The 17,777-nt window shown below is 41.2% G+C and overlaps 1 protein-coding gene across 1 annotated transcript in view; it reads right to left on the minus strand.

The window, feature by feature from the left end:
- Window positions 1–3,973: 3,973 nt before the first annotated feature.
- The window catches only part of Elmo1 (engulfment and cell motility 1), a 559,102-nt gene continuing 545,298 nt past the window's right edge, over window positions 3,974–17,777 (minus strand). Inside the window, exons 21-22 of the mRNA XM_026387606.2 lie at window positions 11,828–11,905; window positions 3,974–6,509 (exon numbers count right to left, since the gene is read on the minus strand). Of these exons, the coding sequence (XP_026243391.1) occupies window positions 6,309–6,509; window positions 11,828–11,905 (279 nt within the window). The 3' untranslated portion in view covers window positions 3,974–6,308. The remainder of the gene's footprint in view (window positions 6,510–11,827; window positions 11,906–17,777) is intronic.

The raw sequence follows: 17,777 nt of genomic DNA on the forward strand, positions 1-17,777 counted from the left end.
TAACGAAGGAGGTAAGTGCTTTTAATAGCTTACCTTCTTCAACACTGGAAGCCTAAGAAAGAATATTTTCTTGTGAGAGAATGAAACTTTAAAAAAAAAAAAAAACTAAGAGCTATATATTCCAATTTACTTTCTTATTTACATGGGTTTCCAGGAAGCCCAGATTTAAGTTTAACACTCAAGTGGAGCAACTATCTTTATATCATGTTTCTCATGGAATTATGGAATTATTTCCCTCCTTTATCTGAGCATGTGCTGGTTATTTTTCTGAAATTCTTTTTAAAGCACTTAACTTGATGTGTTTATTTTACATATATACAGTCAGAAAATATGTAATTACTTAAAAAAAAGACTTAGGGTGTAATTATGCATTCATATGGGATTATGCCACATACGTCCCTCCTGAATGTATTTTAAGTTGTGGTTTTACTGCATTACCTCACATCCTTAATTCAAGAGGCATGTTATGATGCTTAACTGTTCCCTTCTTCTACTCCCTCTCTTATTTTTCTTTCTCATAAAACAGGCTGAGTGGGTTGAAATGTCTGGTTTAGTTCCACTGTGCTAAAATCCTATGCTTAAGTCACCCTGGGTCACCAAAGAAAGAGACTGAAGGAAGGAGTAGGGACAGGAAGGGAAGGGAGGGGACTTACTTTGTGGGCAGTGACAGTTTCCAGGCACCTCATGTACAGCCCCCTGAAGTAATGAGATTTCCATTTCATAAATGAAATAAGAGGCTCACGTGGTTAAATGACTCACCCCGGATCTTATTTTTCTGTTTGGAGGAATCCAACAAATGCCTACTACCTCATTATCTGATTTCATTATCATTTCCTAAACTCTCCTGCTCCTCCTCTCTTGTGGAATGTAGGCAACAGCCCTGTTATCTCATTCTGCCTATTCACCCATTCCAGAAGCTCCAGTGCTATCTGCATTGTTCTCCCCCGCCATCCCCTGCTTCCAGCCCATTCTGCTTTTTAATAATAACTTTGTCCCCCTTCCTCTTCCCATTGCTGATACCAAAGTCTGGGGCCCAGTGATTCTGGTTTGGGGCTATTTCAATAATCTCTTTGCTAATATCTCTGCTTCCAGTTTTCTCCCCCTGGAATCCTTGCCCTCACATGGCTGTTTTGTGATATTTCTGAATGGCGGGTTTGACAACATGACTCCTCTTAATGCACTCTCCTTTTCCCTGAAGTAAAAGTCTCTAGCCAACTCTGTCAGAGTCGTCATGATCTGGGCCATTTTCCTCGCAGGTATCATGCCCCTTTGCTCTCTCCCGTGCATCCTTCACCAGCTCCATGGAATGGTTCAAGTTTCCTGAGTGGCTGCAGGAAACACCAAGCTCTGTTGGTACTCTTTGCTCCACTTGGAAGGTTCCTCTCTTGCCTGGAAAACATCTTCTCCTTTCTAAGACCTAACTGGATTCTCTACTCCTCTCACTTTCTCTTTACCCCACTTTTGAAAGTGGGGGTCACCACCTCCTTTCCCCTGCTCTTCCTTGAATGTACTTATATAATATCACCTACCATGCTCGGCTGCAACTTTTTGGTTTGGTATTTGAGTACATGACTTAATTGCCATTTCACCAATGGTACAAATTATGTTCTTGTTGTATTTCTGGTGCCTGAATTTTAAGAATGCTTTTGATGGTGAATGTTTTTGTTTCCTTAAAGGTTTATGTTAAGTGTAAAATATTTTTATAACTCAAACAAAATAGATGAGAGTTTTATATGTCACAGGGTTACCAAATTTCATTACTAGCGCAGGTAGGCAGAGTGTGCTTGAGTTGATTATTGGAAGATGGTTTAGAATGGACTTGTAAGTAGATCAAGGAAACATTCAGACTTGTACTTTTTATTCTGCAGTAACCATTAGCTTTCCTTGCTTGTTGGGGTTGGGATATAAGCTGTCCCCGCAAAGCTCCTGTGTTAATGAAGGAATATTCAGAGGTGAAATGACTAGATTTTTGACAGCTGTAACCTTATCCTAATTTGATAGACTGTCTGGGTGGTAACTGTAGGTAGGGGAGTTGTGGCTAGAGGAGCTGGGTCACTGGGGTATGCCCTGGAAGATTCATTTTCCCTGTGACCCTCCCTTGCCTTCTGTGCTTCCTGGCTGCCATGAATGGAGCAGTGCTCCCCTACCAAGCCCTTCCACCATGATGTTCTGACTCACCTTGGGCCCAGAGCAATGGACTCCGCCAACCATAGACCCCCCACTCTAGAACCATGAGCCAAAATAAATTTTTCTCTCCTCTAAGTTGTTTTTATTGTTTATTTTGGTCACAGTGACAAAAAGCTGACACATACATTGCCCTTAAAATTATTCACAGGGAACCTGGTATGGTGGTGTCCCCCTGTAATCTCAGCAGCTCCAGAGGCTGAGGCAGGAGGATCACAAGTTCAAAGCCAGCCTCAGCAAAAGTGAGGTGCTAGGCAACTCAGGGAGACCCTGTCTCTAAATAAAATACAAAGTAGGGCTGGGCAGGTGGCTCAGTGGTTGAGTGCCCTGAGTTCAAGCCCTGGCATAAAGTAGTCACAGGGGTCAAAGTACCCAATTAATTACCCTTCCTCCTTTGAGTTCTGAATGAGAGTAAGATAAGAAGTAAATTATCAGCAGATTCAAATTAAACGATCAGTTTTATTTTTAGGTAAAGCCAAATTGGAGAACATGACTTAGACTTAATGACAAAATCGGGTTTCCTGTTTCACTTCTGCCTTGGATGTGGCTGATTTGCTTGGGCTTAGAGAACTGTGGGAAGCAAGGGCTCAACGTGAGGAGGTGTGCTCACTGTGTGCAAAAAAAAAAAAAAAAAAAAAAGCTTTGGGTGCCTCAGGAGAGAAGTTGAGGTGTTCAGATCGGGCAGCAACCCTTCACCTCACTGCCACAAAATGAAGGAATAGAGAACAATGTCAACACACTCTGAGGATCACACCAGTCTATAGAAAGGTAGGAAAATGATTTAACAGTACTTGGGTATATTCCCAAAGGAGACAAAATCAGCATGTTAGAGATACCTCCACTCCCATATTTATGGTAGCACCAACCACAATATCAAGTATATGGAATCAACAAGTACAGAAAGCAGTTAAACTATAAATCTAATAGGGAATCGTTGAACTCTGAATTGGGCCTTGGTGAGCAGAAAACAAAATTAATTTTGACTATTTTAAACTCAGTAACTCAGTGAGGGTTTTTTTTTTCCTTCTTTTTTCCCCTCCTCTGGAGGTATAGACTAGCATAAACATTCCTCTTACTTTAACATCCTCACCACGTTTTCTTGTAAAAATTGTAATTAGCAAAATTCATATAACAATGATTTAAATTAGTATTTCAAGAATTGTATATTATTCATTTAATATTAAGATAAGGATTGGAATAACTGATTTCCATAAATATTTTTATTAAAACTGAAATAAACAACTGATGACATTAAAAAATCCATCAACAGATGAATAGGTAAAGAAAATATGGTATATATACACAATGAAATACTATACAGCCACGAAAGGATGAAATTCTGTCATTTGCGGCAACATAGATGGAACTGGAGGACTCACGTTAAGTGAAATAAATCAAGCACAGAGAGACAAACACCATATGATCTCACTCATGCAGAATCTAAAAAAAAGATCTCACTGATGTTGAGAGTACAGGAGTAGTTACCAGAGATCGGGGAGTGTGCAGGAAGGATGGAAAGAGATTGGTCAATGGCTACAATGTTACAATTAGGCTGGAGGAATAAGTTCTAGTGTTCTACAGCATAGGTGAATATAGTTAGCAAAAATGCATTGACCATCTCAAGAGAGCTAGAAGAGAGGAATTTTAATGTAATGTGATGATGACCTAAAGAAATGATAAAAGTTTAAGGCAATGGATATTCTAATTACCCTGGACTGTTACCTAATGTGTATACACTAATAAAATGTCATATTGTATCTCAAATGTGTAACTATGTGTCCAAAAAAAAAAAAAAAGGGAAAGAAAAAGCCCTGACTGAAAGTGTTCCTTTTTATTTAATAAATGAAAGTAGGAATACCAGAAGACCAGGGTAGAGGCCAATTCTTTCCAGCCAGAGTCATAGGATAGATCATTCTCTTAAACTCAAAGTCAGATATCTTGGTTCATGGAATTCTCTTTTTTCATGGATGGGCTCTTAAATTCTCTAAGTAAAAAATGTTATGACTCTCTGTGTTTTTACCTAATGTTTATTTTATCATGATGCTGGTTAGAACAATATTTTCTGATCCGTAGTCAGACGCGTTATCCATTGCACCACTGGCCCAAGCTTAGAACAATGATATTTTCAACACAAAGGACACATATGTCAATAACGGAAGTTTAATGATAAGAACAGTTGTTGACTTGACACAAGGGTGTGAGTGCTTTGATGGGAACACTGACCCTGTTTGAATGACTAGGAATTACAAGGGACTTTTTCCTTCAATTTATGGAGTGCTCTGGACCATGTCATCTCAACCCCAGGTCAGTGTGTAATTGCACATCCTGATGGCAGTGAAGAGCAGTCACCTGGATGCACCCAAAAGCTTGTGCTGTGAGTTCAGTGGCTCGTGCTGCCTATGCCGAGTTCTGCATGCTTGGGTCAGTCCTTTAAGCTCATGGAGTTTATGATCCAGATGATGTTTCTAGTGGAACTAAATCATGACAATATTAGGCTGTGCTCTGACCTGTAATTTATTAATTCACAGTTAGATTTTAGTTCTGACTTACTTTCTGTGGGTTTGTATTCTTTTTTACTGCTAAATATATTCCCCTAAAAGTTGGGATCTATTTAATTTGATACATTCTAAAAGTTATAATAGTAAAGGGGGAAAAAAATTATGGTCAGGAGGCAACAATGTAAAATGAGTAGATCAGATTTTTACACAGCAAGTCTGTTTTTCCAGGTGAGTTAAGATGATCTTCGTAGAAGTAACATCCTTTACGGATGCCCAGCGCCTACAATGCCCTATCAGTGGAAGAGGGTCCTTTAGACCAGTGCTTCCCAAACTAAAAACAAAATGTGCACACAAAGCACTGACTCAGAAGGTGTGGGGTGAGGTCCCAGGTTTTGCATTTCTAACAAGCTCCCAGATGATGCCAACGACCAAGGAGACCGAACCCAAGTTGCCAAATCAAAACACCAGCTCCCAACTCATCATGATTAATTTTATTCCACAGCATGTTTAAGGGAATGTTATTCTTAGGAGGATGTTTGGGATTAAAATAATTAAAAAAAAAACCTGGAAAGTACACACATTTATGTATCTCTTCTTTTCATTAAATATATATCTGTTTGGCAAAAAATGTTAGACTCTTTTGTACAAAAACAAAGCGAAAAAAAAAAACCCTTGCAAATTGTAAATACCTGTAATAATTACAACGATGTAAACTTGGATGTCTGACAGCTTGACCATCCCATGGAAAACCTGTGTTGCAGCAGGTTCCCCAGGAGAAGGTGACACGAAACCCTCGGATAGTGACAGCCCGTCATAGAGGCATTTAGGTTTAGTCTATTAGAGATGGAGTGTGACTACTGATTTCATTTGTGCTTTCAGCTAAGAGGTTGGGAGCATGTGTGGAAATGAGGAAGGCAGGTCTGGGCTGGGGCAGGGAGAGGAAGCCCAAGACTAGCTAGCGCAGAGGGCAGCGGGTGGTTGGTCACGGTCACAGTGCAGATGCGGAGTGGGCGTGGGCTCTGTGGGCTGTTTGGGAGACCCAGTGCTGGCGAGGCTTACTATGAGAATACTGGTGCTGCCCTTGGGACCCAAGAGGACAAGGGCAAGGCCAAGTCAGGAGACGGGGAGAGAGATCCCAAAGCAGATCTCAACTCAAATGAACCCAGTGACATGAGCTGACCCTCGAGAGAAGGGAAAGGAGAGCATGGCGTCTGTCTTCCCATCAGGTAGCTGTGCCATTTCTTCCAGGCACAGGCCATGGGGTATTCATTCCTTGAGGTCTGGGGCTGCTGGCTTTCCTACTCTAGGAAGGAAGGAGTTTGCCTGCCAGGGATTAGGATGGAAATGCCCGATGGCTCTCTTGCTAGCAGTGGCTTTTGGCTATTGTCCCACCAAGTGAACTGCAGCAATGGGCAGAGATCTAAAGCAGCGCGTCCAGAAACAGATCCAAGGAGGTGGAAGGGGCCAAAAAATTTTGGGTTAGAGGTGACGCCAAAGAGAGGGTGACCTGCAGCTTCCCTTTACCAAAAGATGATTCCAAAGCACGAGTTATGTTTTCGTTCCTCTCTCCTGTTAGCTAGATTTTCCAGTTTGGGAGGTGTGGGGGCTTGTCTGGGCCCAGCCACTTCAGTTACAGTCATAGACAAAGTCGTAGTTGCTGGGCTCCTTGGGGATGGGTGGAGGTGCGTCAGGGATCTGGATGTTTTCCAGGTCCAGGAGGCGGAGCTTTATTTCCATGCTGAGCAGGGTGTCCAGGTCATTCCGTGTCAGGTCGCTCATCATGTCTTTCCCAAGCAGCGCATTCAGCCCGTCCGTCCAGATACAGTACTGGCAGGGAAAGGAGGCAATGGTGATCACGATTGCTGGCAATTACAAGAGCAGTGCAAACAGCTAACACCTAGGGAATACTCAACATTGCTAGGCTCTGCCCTAAGAGCTTTCTGCCATTTAATATTTGCTGCTGCCTCTCTACAAATTGGACATTTCTGTTGTCATCTCTATTTTATAAGTTAGAGAGCCGAGGCAGAGAAATTAAGTAAAAGGGTAGCAAGTGGAGTGGGTGGAATTGGAAATCAGGCAACCTGCCTCCAGAATCTTTGCTCTTCCATGTAGAAATGTCTAGGGAGCAGCAGAGGGTCTGAGTTCTCCACAGTTGTGCAGCATAGTATTGCTAATAACCTACCAGTGCATGCCTGGCTTTAAGGTATGGTGGGATATATATATTCCAACACTCCTGGACACGGCACCATGCCAAGCTTGCTTCTTTCTTGACTCCAATCATTGTTCCTAGTCCACTAGCTAATGTCTGCCTGACCTGATTCCTAGCATGCACAATGCCAGCTCCATTCCACTCTACAAAGATGTTCTTACCTGTGTTTCTCAGTGAAAGGGTAAGGAAACAGCTTTTGGCTGCCCAATGTCTGGTGGCCAAAATGGCTAAAATGATTGAGTGATCTCAAAGGGAGATGGGAAAGAGGACCATGATACATGGAGAAGGAGTCAACTTCTGTTGCCAGCATCTCAGAAAATTGCCTGTATTTGGATGCTGTGCTTCCCTACCAGGTAGGTTGTCCCTGGTCCTACACAGGGCTCTATAATAGCATTTGCTCTGCTTCCTGCCTCACTGGTCTTTCTTCTAGCATACACTCTAGATTCAGTTCTTTCCACACTTTATTGAGTCAAGTTGCAATTTCAGATCCTGCTTAAGTCTATTCTTGGATTGTGGCTACCTGGGCCACAAAATATACAAGAATTATAGCCCAGAATATTCAAGCATATCTCAACGTAGCATTAAAAGACTGGTGGCGTTCTTAAGTCACTGTGATGGGATGGAAATCTGCCATGATACACGCCAATGGCATCATTTTTTGGGCTGAAGTGCATGCACCCCCTGTGTGAGGAGTGCCGCAGTGAACTGTTGGACTTTGGTTCTGCCTTGGCTATGTGATCTCAGCCAAAGCATTTAACCCATCTAAACATAGGTTTAGTGCTAAGGGATTTCTGGAAGCATTAGTGTCCTCATGAATACCTCAGCCAGATTCTGAACATGTCTAACCATCTGTTTCCTCACAAATAACCTTGATAGAAATAGATACCTAGTTTCTACCCTGGAGATCCTGATTTTTTTTTGTTCTTAGATGAGGAAATTTTATCTGTAAAAGCTTCCTAGGTAATTCTGATGAATATCCACATATGGGTACCACCGAATACCATGCTCTCATAGGTCACTACCAGCTCTGACACCACTTTATGGGGAATCCCCCAATCCTGGGGATAACTGCTCCTATACACAACTTTGATAGCCCTGGCCAGACTCCTGGTGCAAATTAACCCAGAGGAACATTTTTTTGAGAAGTGACCTACAAAGAACATTTTATTAAAAATGATGTCGAACAATCAATTAGAAATCCTGTAATACTTGCTTTGAGTTGGAACTATCAGTATCAACTCATGGTATATTTTATCTCAAAAAAAAAATCATAATTTCTAGTTTTGTCCCCCAAAAGACCTAAAGATAATGATCAAATGTTAATAATCATACCTCATGTCCAGATTCTCATAGCTGCCATTTCCTATCACAAGTAACCAAGGGTTTAGAGAGAAAAGGCAGGAAAGATGAACCTGGTGTATCTTGTCATAGCAGAATGCAGAACATTATCAAAAACACAGGGTCACGTCATTAGTGTCCATCAGCTAACTTGATGGTGTACCTACTTGCCCCAGATAAAATAATTTGGATGCTGGCATTGGTAATAACTGCAATATGTTGACACAGATATGTTTAAACCCTAACTTTAGGGTAATCAAATAGTTGATGAGGCCAGTTTCTCTTTCTATATCCCACTAATAAATGAAGACAGAATGACAGAATTGAGATATCAATATTTGGCAACTCTAGTGGATTCAAAGATCAAGGCAATGATCATCAGCAGCTTCCAACATTCAAAAAAGAAAGACAAGAAGTAGAAAACACTATTGCTACTGCTTAAAAATGGAGCCCGACTTTGGTTAGTCTTCTAAACACCAATTTATAGGCAATATTAGGAAGGGATGAATGTATAAAATGACATTGCAGTCTGTGGAGGGTAGAACAACATCTACCTGTCAAAGATATCCACATCCTATTCCCTGGACCCTGTGAAAATGTTATGTTATGTGGCACAGGGGATGAAGGTTACCACCAGATGACCTTAAATTAGCAGATTATTGGAAAACTGGATTTTCCACCTGTGTCCAATGTAGTCACATGGGTCCTTAAATTGAGAAAGAGAGGGGAGAGGCAGAGGGACATTTGACTACAGAAGAGGAGGCTGATTTGATGAGAGGGCTCAAGCTGTCACTGCTGCAGATGGATGGAGGCCAAGGAATGCAAGAGGCATTCAGAAGTAGGAATGACAATGTGGATTCTCCCCTGAGCTTCCAGAAAGGAATGCAGCCCATACCATGTTGATGGTACCTCAGGCACATCTGACTTTCAACCTCCGGAATTCTAATATAATAAATTTGTGTTGTTTAATACTAACAGTCTGTGGTAGTGTATTGCAGTAGCAACAGTAACAAATACACAGAATTATAATCAGCACAATCTTAGACTATTGACCACATTAGAAGAGTAATGACCTGGTATCTTCAATAAGTAACTTGCAAGGAAGAGAGAAGCACATGCACATTATTGTGAAAGCAGGAGAAACAGAGAGGGATCCAAAGATTCAGAGAGACCTAAAACTTGGCAACCAACTGCAGTGTGTGCATCTTAGTTAGATTCTCATTTGAACAAAGTATAAAAGAAAAAAGAAGCATGCAAGTTAGACAACTGTAGGGGTCTGAGAGTTGACTGTGCATGATGATATAAAAACTACCACAAGAGTAGTTTGGACTAGAAGGAAATACTGAGCTCAATTCTGGCTCTGTCCCTCTAGTGTAGGGGTTAATGGGAAAGGGTTTCAGGAGAAAGACTACCAGGGTTCAAATCCTAGCTCTATTACTATTTGAGTGATCTCGAGAACTGTTTTTTTTTTTTTAAATTTGTTTTTTAGTTGTAGATGAACACAATACCTTTATGTTATTTATTTATTTATTTGTTTGTTTGTTTATTTATTTTTAATGTGGTGCTGAAGAGTGAACTTGGTGTCTCTCATGTGCTAGGCAAGTGCTCTGTCACTGAGCTACAACCCCAACCCAAGCTTCTTAACCTCTGTATGCCTCATTTGTCTTTTTTACAAAATAGGGATACTATTAGTTTGTTTCTCGTAGAGTTACATAAGGATTGAGGTGATCCACACATAAAATTATATATCTATACGTTTATATCAGTATTTATAATATGTAATAGGGACTGTCACAGGATGAATGAGGCTAGTTATAATTCCTATTATCCTTTCTGTTGTTGAGGTCTTCAGTTTGGGAAACCTTTCTCCCCTCATTTGATAAATAATATGTGTAATAGAACTTTCCATTTTATGGAGTGATTGTGAAAATAAGATGAGGCAATCAATATGCAAGTGTTTTGAAGAAGCTATAAGCATTCATAAGCATATGCTATCTCTGTCCTCGTTGCCTCTATAAGAAGTGACAGGAATAAAAATCTAGCAGTCCTAGAGCATATATTCTTATCTGAAATTAATGTACCTACACAGGGGAAAACAGCCTTGCATTGATTTAAATTACAGCTGACGTTCTACTATTCTGAGTAGTTTTCTATAACGTTCTATACATTTTGAATATGGTGGCCTGTGTATAACCACTCTTTTACTTAAAAACAGAAATAGTAGGACACAGTGTCTATTTTCAGAAAGATGAAGACAACGTCTTACCCTTCTGCAAACTAAATGTCAAGTGACACAGAATTATATTTAAGCACCATTCTAAATGCAGGATTTGTGTCTAATCTTTCCTCTTTCTTTGGGATGTACGATTTTATTCAAAAGCTTCAAACCAGTGAAAACCAGATACTAAAGACCTTCTAAATGAGCTACATCTCCTAGGGGAAATGAGGAACAAAAGTCAGATTTCACTAAAATGTTCCCTTCCCTTTCTAAAACCTGTTTATGCAATGACATGCAAAACAAAAACTTGAATGGTATCGTCTAAAAATAAAATTTTCAAGCATGATGTTGGGTTCCAGTTTACAAGAGAAAAAGTTAAATCAACCATAACTGCTACTTTGTCTTACAAATGCATTTTCCTAGATTTATGCTAAACCTTTTAAATATAGCTGACAGTGTGCTTCAAGAAGAGAAACAAATTATACATATAACAAGATGTCAAAAAGGAATAAAAGCATCTTGGAAATAAAATTCCAACAGCAGAGACAGCCCTAACCCTCTTAAAATAGCTTAAAGAAACTTGGAGAGAACCTACTTCATCAGATGTTTTAAAGAATAGAGACTAGTTTATCTTGGGAAAATCCAGACCAAAAACCTAAACATTCAATGAAAACCAAAGCTCTAGCCAGGGCTGCTTCTTCCTCTGGATTAACAATTATGTCTTTGCTAAGTATGAAGCATTTGTACATCCATTTTCTTTACCATTATGCTATAATTTGGACCTTAAATGTCCCCTTAAGTCTCATTTGTTAAAGGTTTGGTACCAACCTGTGGTACTATTGGAAAGTGGTAGAATCTTTAAGAAATGGAGCCTAGTTGAAGGCAGTTAGGCCATTGAGAGTTGCCTTCAAAAGGATATTGGGACTCTGGACCCTTCCTTTTCTCTTGCTTACTTCCCAGTCACCATGAAGTAAGGAGCTTTCTCTTTCATAAGCTTCCTGCCATGATGTTCTGCTTTACCAGATGATTAAAAATCATAATAGATTCAACCAACCACAGCCTAAAACCTCTTGAACCCTGAGCCAAGATAAACCTTTCCTGCTTGTTAAGTTGATTATCTCAAGTATTTTGTCACAGTAATGGAAAGATGACTAACACACATGAAATATCAATCAAACTACTAAGAAGTTGGACCTGTTATAACTGGCAATTTTTAAAGAGGTTTCTAGTCTACCTCAGGATAATAAGATTCCCTTTTGTTTATGATTATTTTGGGCAGACTTCAAAATATTTTTCTTCCTTTCCAGTATTTTTCCTTGTGCTGTTTTTCTAGAAACAATATAACGTTCTGTAATAAATTAACCCCACTGAGACTCTTACCTCATGCTTGTCAGGAGCAATGAAGTTCAGTTGGCAGTTTGAGTCATACAAGATGGAGAAAGCAAGTTCAAGCACCTCCTACAAGAGATCCAAGAAAACACTAAATTAAAGAAGATTGGCATTTTCTTTTTACAGTTATAAATGGCTGCAGCTTGAACATGGAGTAGGGCTTGCTGCCTGTTTGGACAAGAGAAGCAGCAACGAAGATAGCAGGAAGAGGGGGCATGCTTTTCAAGGTTTGCAGCATGAATCCTTCTCTCCATTCAGGAGAGATCTGTGGGAATCACCTGATCTCTCATAACAGCCATGTAGTAAGTGATGTCACTACCCTTATATGGGGCAGAGTAGAGAGAGGTTAAGGCCAATGGCTCCAAAGCTGTTCTCTTCTTCTTTCTGCAGTATCTCCCTCCCAGGGAGACATAGCAAACACTAAACTCTCCCACAAGCAGCAGCATGAAGGGCTACTCTACCTTCTATCACCCCCAAACAGACAGAGGTCCATAAAGGTCTGACCTCCCCAAAACATAGAGGCTATCTCCAAGGCAACGAGGCTTCTGGGTGAACCCAAATCTCAATGGCTGTCCTTTGCCCTTTGCACTACTGTGGAGCAAATGCACACACAGATTTGATTCACTAGAGGCTGCAGGATATTAAGGAGAAGCATAGGTTCAAATGACAGACCTGGACTCATTCACTGTGGAGGGCAGACTGCGGGCCAGGCCCAGAGTTCCAAGAACCAAAGGACACTTTCATTTCACTGCAGCTAAATGACTTTGGCCAAGGTGCTGAGTGTCATGTCTAAAATGTAAGTTAGAAACCACTTTTCTAGGCATGTATTCTACTGATATCTAGCACCATGATCATCCTGCTGGCCTGAGCAGTCAGCAGGGTGGAATCTCTGGAAAACGAGAGTCCTCAGTACATCCCAACACCCCGTGGCTCCAAATCTGGAGGAGAAGGGTCAAGTGTATCCATACCCCTTCTCTCCTGTGGTGATCTGGGAACTGCACGGCTCAGTAACTTCCCCAGGGAACATTCTCTCTCAGGGAGCCAGACTTCTCCATTTTATTCTCCACCTCAGTTCGCGTCAGAGGATTTGCCTTTGGTGAGTGACCCCTGGCGCCAATGTCCCAGAGAAAAGGTGGAAGGCAGCCAAAGTCAATGCCTCTAGGTTTCAGAAGAATCAAAGAATTTTTTCCAAAATAAACTCTGAAGACCTACTGTGAGCTGGATCCTCTCTCAAGAGAGTCCACCAAGAAGTTCTTTCCGGTTCTCGTGGAGTTCCTGTGTGCCATGGCTCACCTCCAGCTGTTCCCTCATCGAGAGGAAACAGCTTTAGTTCTGAGGCCAGACCTTCCAGAATCTCACACTCGAATGGCTTCCCTCACTCCACCAGAAATCGAAGGAAAGAAGGATGTTGTGGCCTGGAAGCTATTCTGAAAAAACACTCCTCCATTTTTTTTTTTTTGTTGTTGTTCTTTTTATTCCTTAGGATTCCATGCAGGTCTCTGCCCAGTGAAGATGACATGTAAAGGAGCTCACCCAAACCAATAACAAACAAATCCCATTTTCCATTAAGTTCGGCACCTGTTTCCATAACCATATCTCACAGGTCTTTTAATTTACAATTAAAATCATAGCTTTACTAGTAGTAGCATCAATTGATATTATCCTTAAAAAAAAGTCAATACACATCAAGAACCAAAAATCCCCCTTCTGAGGTTATTCCAGAAAGAATATTCAAAAGCAAGCAAAAGTTACATACTACTATCTGTAAGAAAATTATGACAAAGTAACTATCTCTCCCTTCTTTGGGTACTAAGGAAATGACAAATTAGCAACTGAAAGAAATATATATGGTCAGTCATTCAGTAAGATAATTATGAACACCTGATATTAAGTGAAAAGCAGGAGAAATGAACACTATGCACACACAGATCATAATTATGAACAACTGTAGATAGAATACTAGAGACCAGTATGTGAAATGAAAATTGCGGTAAGGTGCTGGGATTATAAATCTTTTCTCTTCAAAATATTTTTTTCCAATAAAACCTTGAACTCTAATCTCAAAAATTCACAAAAATTATTGTTGGATAAGGAATGTTGTGTAAGCAACTATTTCTTTACTCATCGGGGAGTCATTCATTAGAAAAACTCTGACTCATTCTTAAGAGAAGGGAGAAGATGGGCTTTGCTTTTGAACAACCAGTCTGGATATCACAGCAGCACGAGGGGACTTTTCATGGTAAACAGGACAAGGCAAAACTCATCAAAATCTTTCTGGCTGAGCCCGGATGACAACTGCCACTTTGCTCAGGGAAATTGCATGGCCAATCACCCCTGGTGGCAGCAGCTGGTTTGAACATCACCATAGCTGGCCGGGACTGTGAGCTCCTGACAAGGTGCTGAAGTCTCCTGAGACCAGGGTCCTGGCAAGGTCAGCGCTGTGACCCTGTAACACTCTCTCCTCTCCAGAGGGATGGAGAAGGAAGAGAAATAAAGGGGTGTGCTGACTTTGGGCTTTGCCCTTGTATGCCTTACTTAGGACGTAAATGATCAGAACTGTCCTGACCTAGATTGCTGATAAACACAGGCAGGAAATGGGAAATTCGTGAGAATGTCAATCCCCACTTTAATTTCACTGAGGCTTCCTGGGAGGGTGGGAGGAATTAATTCTCTGAACCACAGGCCTGTGTGAAAGGGTGCTATCACTTATAATGGGTTTTATTGACGTCTTCAGCTTGCTGTCATTGAATCATTGGTGGAGGTCAGCTCTGCAGCACTTGGAGCAGGGAGGCTGCCGAGCTGGGAGCAATGGCGCCTCTCAGGCCAACACTCTGGAAGATGCCACCTGTCCAAACTGCCTGGGAGGGAGAAAGGCACCAGGTGGTGGCTGAGTAGGCTGTCACAAAACTGGGGCAGTGTCCCCCTCAGGGGCTTCCAGACACAGACCACAACAATCACACAGACATCTAACGCTCTGGGGCTTTGCTGCTCACTTCCGAAGGCCTTTCATTCCCTCTGGATTGAATTCAGTGAAAAATCACACCCAGGAGCAGCTCATCTCCTCCCGTTTTGCTGAGGCACACCTGCCAGCCTGCCATGTGGAGGAAGGTTCTGGAGGGGCTGAGTTCTAGGGAAGGGGGGGATCATCCCTCTATATCCTCAGGTCCCTCTATATTGTCAGGTCTCTGACTTTGAACTCAATCCTCTGGCCCTGGGATCAGTGACAAGGCACACTGGGTCAGGGATGTTCAGAGAAACAGCACCTTGGTGCAGAAAGTGTACGAATGCATTTTCTTCCATGAGTCAAAAGATAGACTGGCAATACAAGAACAGAATCTTACACAACATGTTTTCAGTGCACAGCACTGGTTCAGGTTTTAGGGCAACTTAACGTATCTGGACATTTTACCCAGCATCCCCTTAAATACGTTGGTTCTCCATCTATCCAGATCATCCGGAGGACAAAGTATGCTGATGAAAGACACAGGATGGAACTTGGCCTATGCGTGGGTGTTTAATAGGGCCCCAGAAATAATAGTAGATTTGATAGCTACAGTGCATTGCTGCTCATCTACATATCTGTGGACCTGAGTTTCTGTTTTAAAAGGCAAACAAATTTGCTCATTCGGATAGTGCACAGTAGAAGAGGATGCTTTTTTCAGGCACCTATACCTTCTAGGCTTCAATCCATCTTAATAGCATTAACTACTGGTTCTCCAACCCATTTTCTTCTCCCTGTCCCCGGGTATCCTAGGCTCCCAATTCACTGGTTCCCAGTCAGAGAATGCTCTTTCACACATGGAGAGGCCCCTGGGCCTTTTGACACGCTGTGTCCTCCTCCTGGAAAGTCTCACCCTCATTTCTCCACCTGGCCAATTCCTTTTCAAAACCCAGCTCAAGTGCCGTTTCTTCCATGAACTGTTCTCAACTCTACTACTCTGTTTAAATTATTTTTTTTGGCATAGATGATGAATTGTAATTGTACATTTATAAATAAATCATATCAGTGGACAGCTAGGCCCAGGGCCAGGTAATATTTACCTTTGGATTCCTGGTTCCTAGCACAAAGAAGATGCTGGATGGATAAGGAGTGCAGTAAATCTGAATAAAAGTCTTTTTAATTAAGACCAGGGTTTCAAGCTGACTCTAAGACATCACCTTCTAGGAGAATCTGTTTCTTATTTAAGATTTAAGAATTGCAGTATAAAAGCAAAAGCTGGATTCTGGAATGTTGGAAGATGCTAGCTTCACGGATAACCAGTATTCTCCTATCTGAATCAGAATCCAGTGAGATCCGCCCTCTGATTACACGGTGACGGTCTAAGCTCCAAATCCAGTGAGACAGCACTGCATGTCCAAGTTAAGCCACACAACAAGAAGTCAACTTATTTTATAAATTATGGAGTTTGAATTTAGAATCCTTAATCCTTAAAAATCGAAAGTCTTACAATTGAATTTCCACCCACCCATGACAACTCCTTTCAAATCTCGGTCAGAAATTTTCCACTCTCTGTGAAGAACGTGGCATTTGTTTCCACAGAGATTTGCCTGTTGCACAGAGCTTTGTTAAACTCTTAGATTCTAAGCTCCTGGAGGCTGGGCCATGTCTCCCCCGTTGGCCACCCCATACCCAGTGCTCATCAGATCTCAGGCACCTCAATGCTGAATGATTAAATGTGTGAATAAATGCCTCTACTATGGAGGGACAGTTCTCTTCATCTCTCTATAACAGTGCCAGAGACATTAGCAAACATTGAATAGGTGAGAGGATGCTAGTCACTAATATTTTTCTATTAACAAAATGTCTTTTGTGGATTCTAGTAGATGAGTTTGCCTTGCTCAGCAGCGATTCAGCCAACCAAGTCCCACGGCACAAAATGTGAGAAGCTACGGAGTTTCTAGAGATTCTGTGCGAAGGGTCAGCAGCAAGACTGGGTTGTTGCCCATCCTATACTTAAAGATCTCCTATGGACAGATTTTGGCTAATTCTCCTTTGAAGCTGCAAGTGTCCCCTCTCTTACTCAGAAGTCCCAAAGGTAAGGAGGAAGGGGCCTCTGGGTTCCTAGAAGAAAGGGTATGGGTGGGGGGAGTTGAGAAAGAACTGTGGATTTCCTTTCTACCTTTTGACATTTTGCCTAAAGAAGTAGGTATATGAACCAAATGTTATAGGACAAGTAATTTTCATGAATATGCAAATGAAAATCCAGACTGATGGAGATACTGCTGTCCTCACTCCTCAAGTCAGATTGAAAGAGGGTGGTGGGTGGCCAAAACATCAGGGCCACTGAGTTCAAGAAAGCATCTTCCTGATTTGCAGTCTTGTTTATGTGTTTAATAAAGTGTACCCCATCCACCCACCCACCCATCCACTCATCTATCCATTCATCCTTCCATTTATTATGAGTGCCATGACAATAATAATTTTAAAAGTATAGAAAACATCATTGACTATGTTAATCCTATAAGGGAAGAGGAATGAAAAGTAAGAAGGCCAAATCTACACATATATATTATGTTCAAATGTGATCATCCTCTCCACACCTGTTTTGATCTTGGCAACTTGTGTCTTTTGTTGTTTGGCTGGAAGAGAATCAATTTTATTCATCTTTTCAAAGACCCAGCTTTTGCTTTGTTGATTTTTCTCTACTATTTTCCTGTTTTCAGTTTCATTGGTTTCTACTCTAATTTTTATTCTTTCTTTTCTTTTGCTTGTTTTAGGCTTAAATTGCTCCTCTTTCTCTAGTGACCTGAGGTAGAAACCTTAATGATTTGAGATTGTTATTTTTTCTCACATATTCATCTAATGTTATGAATTTCTCCATAAGCACCATTTTTTTTACTGCATCCCACACATTTCAATAAGTTCTATTTTTATTGTATTTGGTTTAAAACATGTTGATATTTTTCTTGAAACTTCCTCTTCAAACTATGGGTTATTTAG

Source organism: Urocitellus parryii, chromosome 3 (assembly GCF_045843805.1).
Source record: "Urocitellus parryii isolate mUroPar1 chromosome 3, mUroPar1.hap1, whole genome shotgun sequence".
Classification (NCBI taxonomy): Eukaryota; Metazoa; Chordata; class Mammalia; order Rodentia; family Sciuridae; genus Urocitellus; species Urocitellus parryii.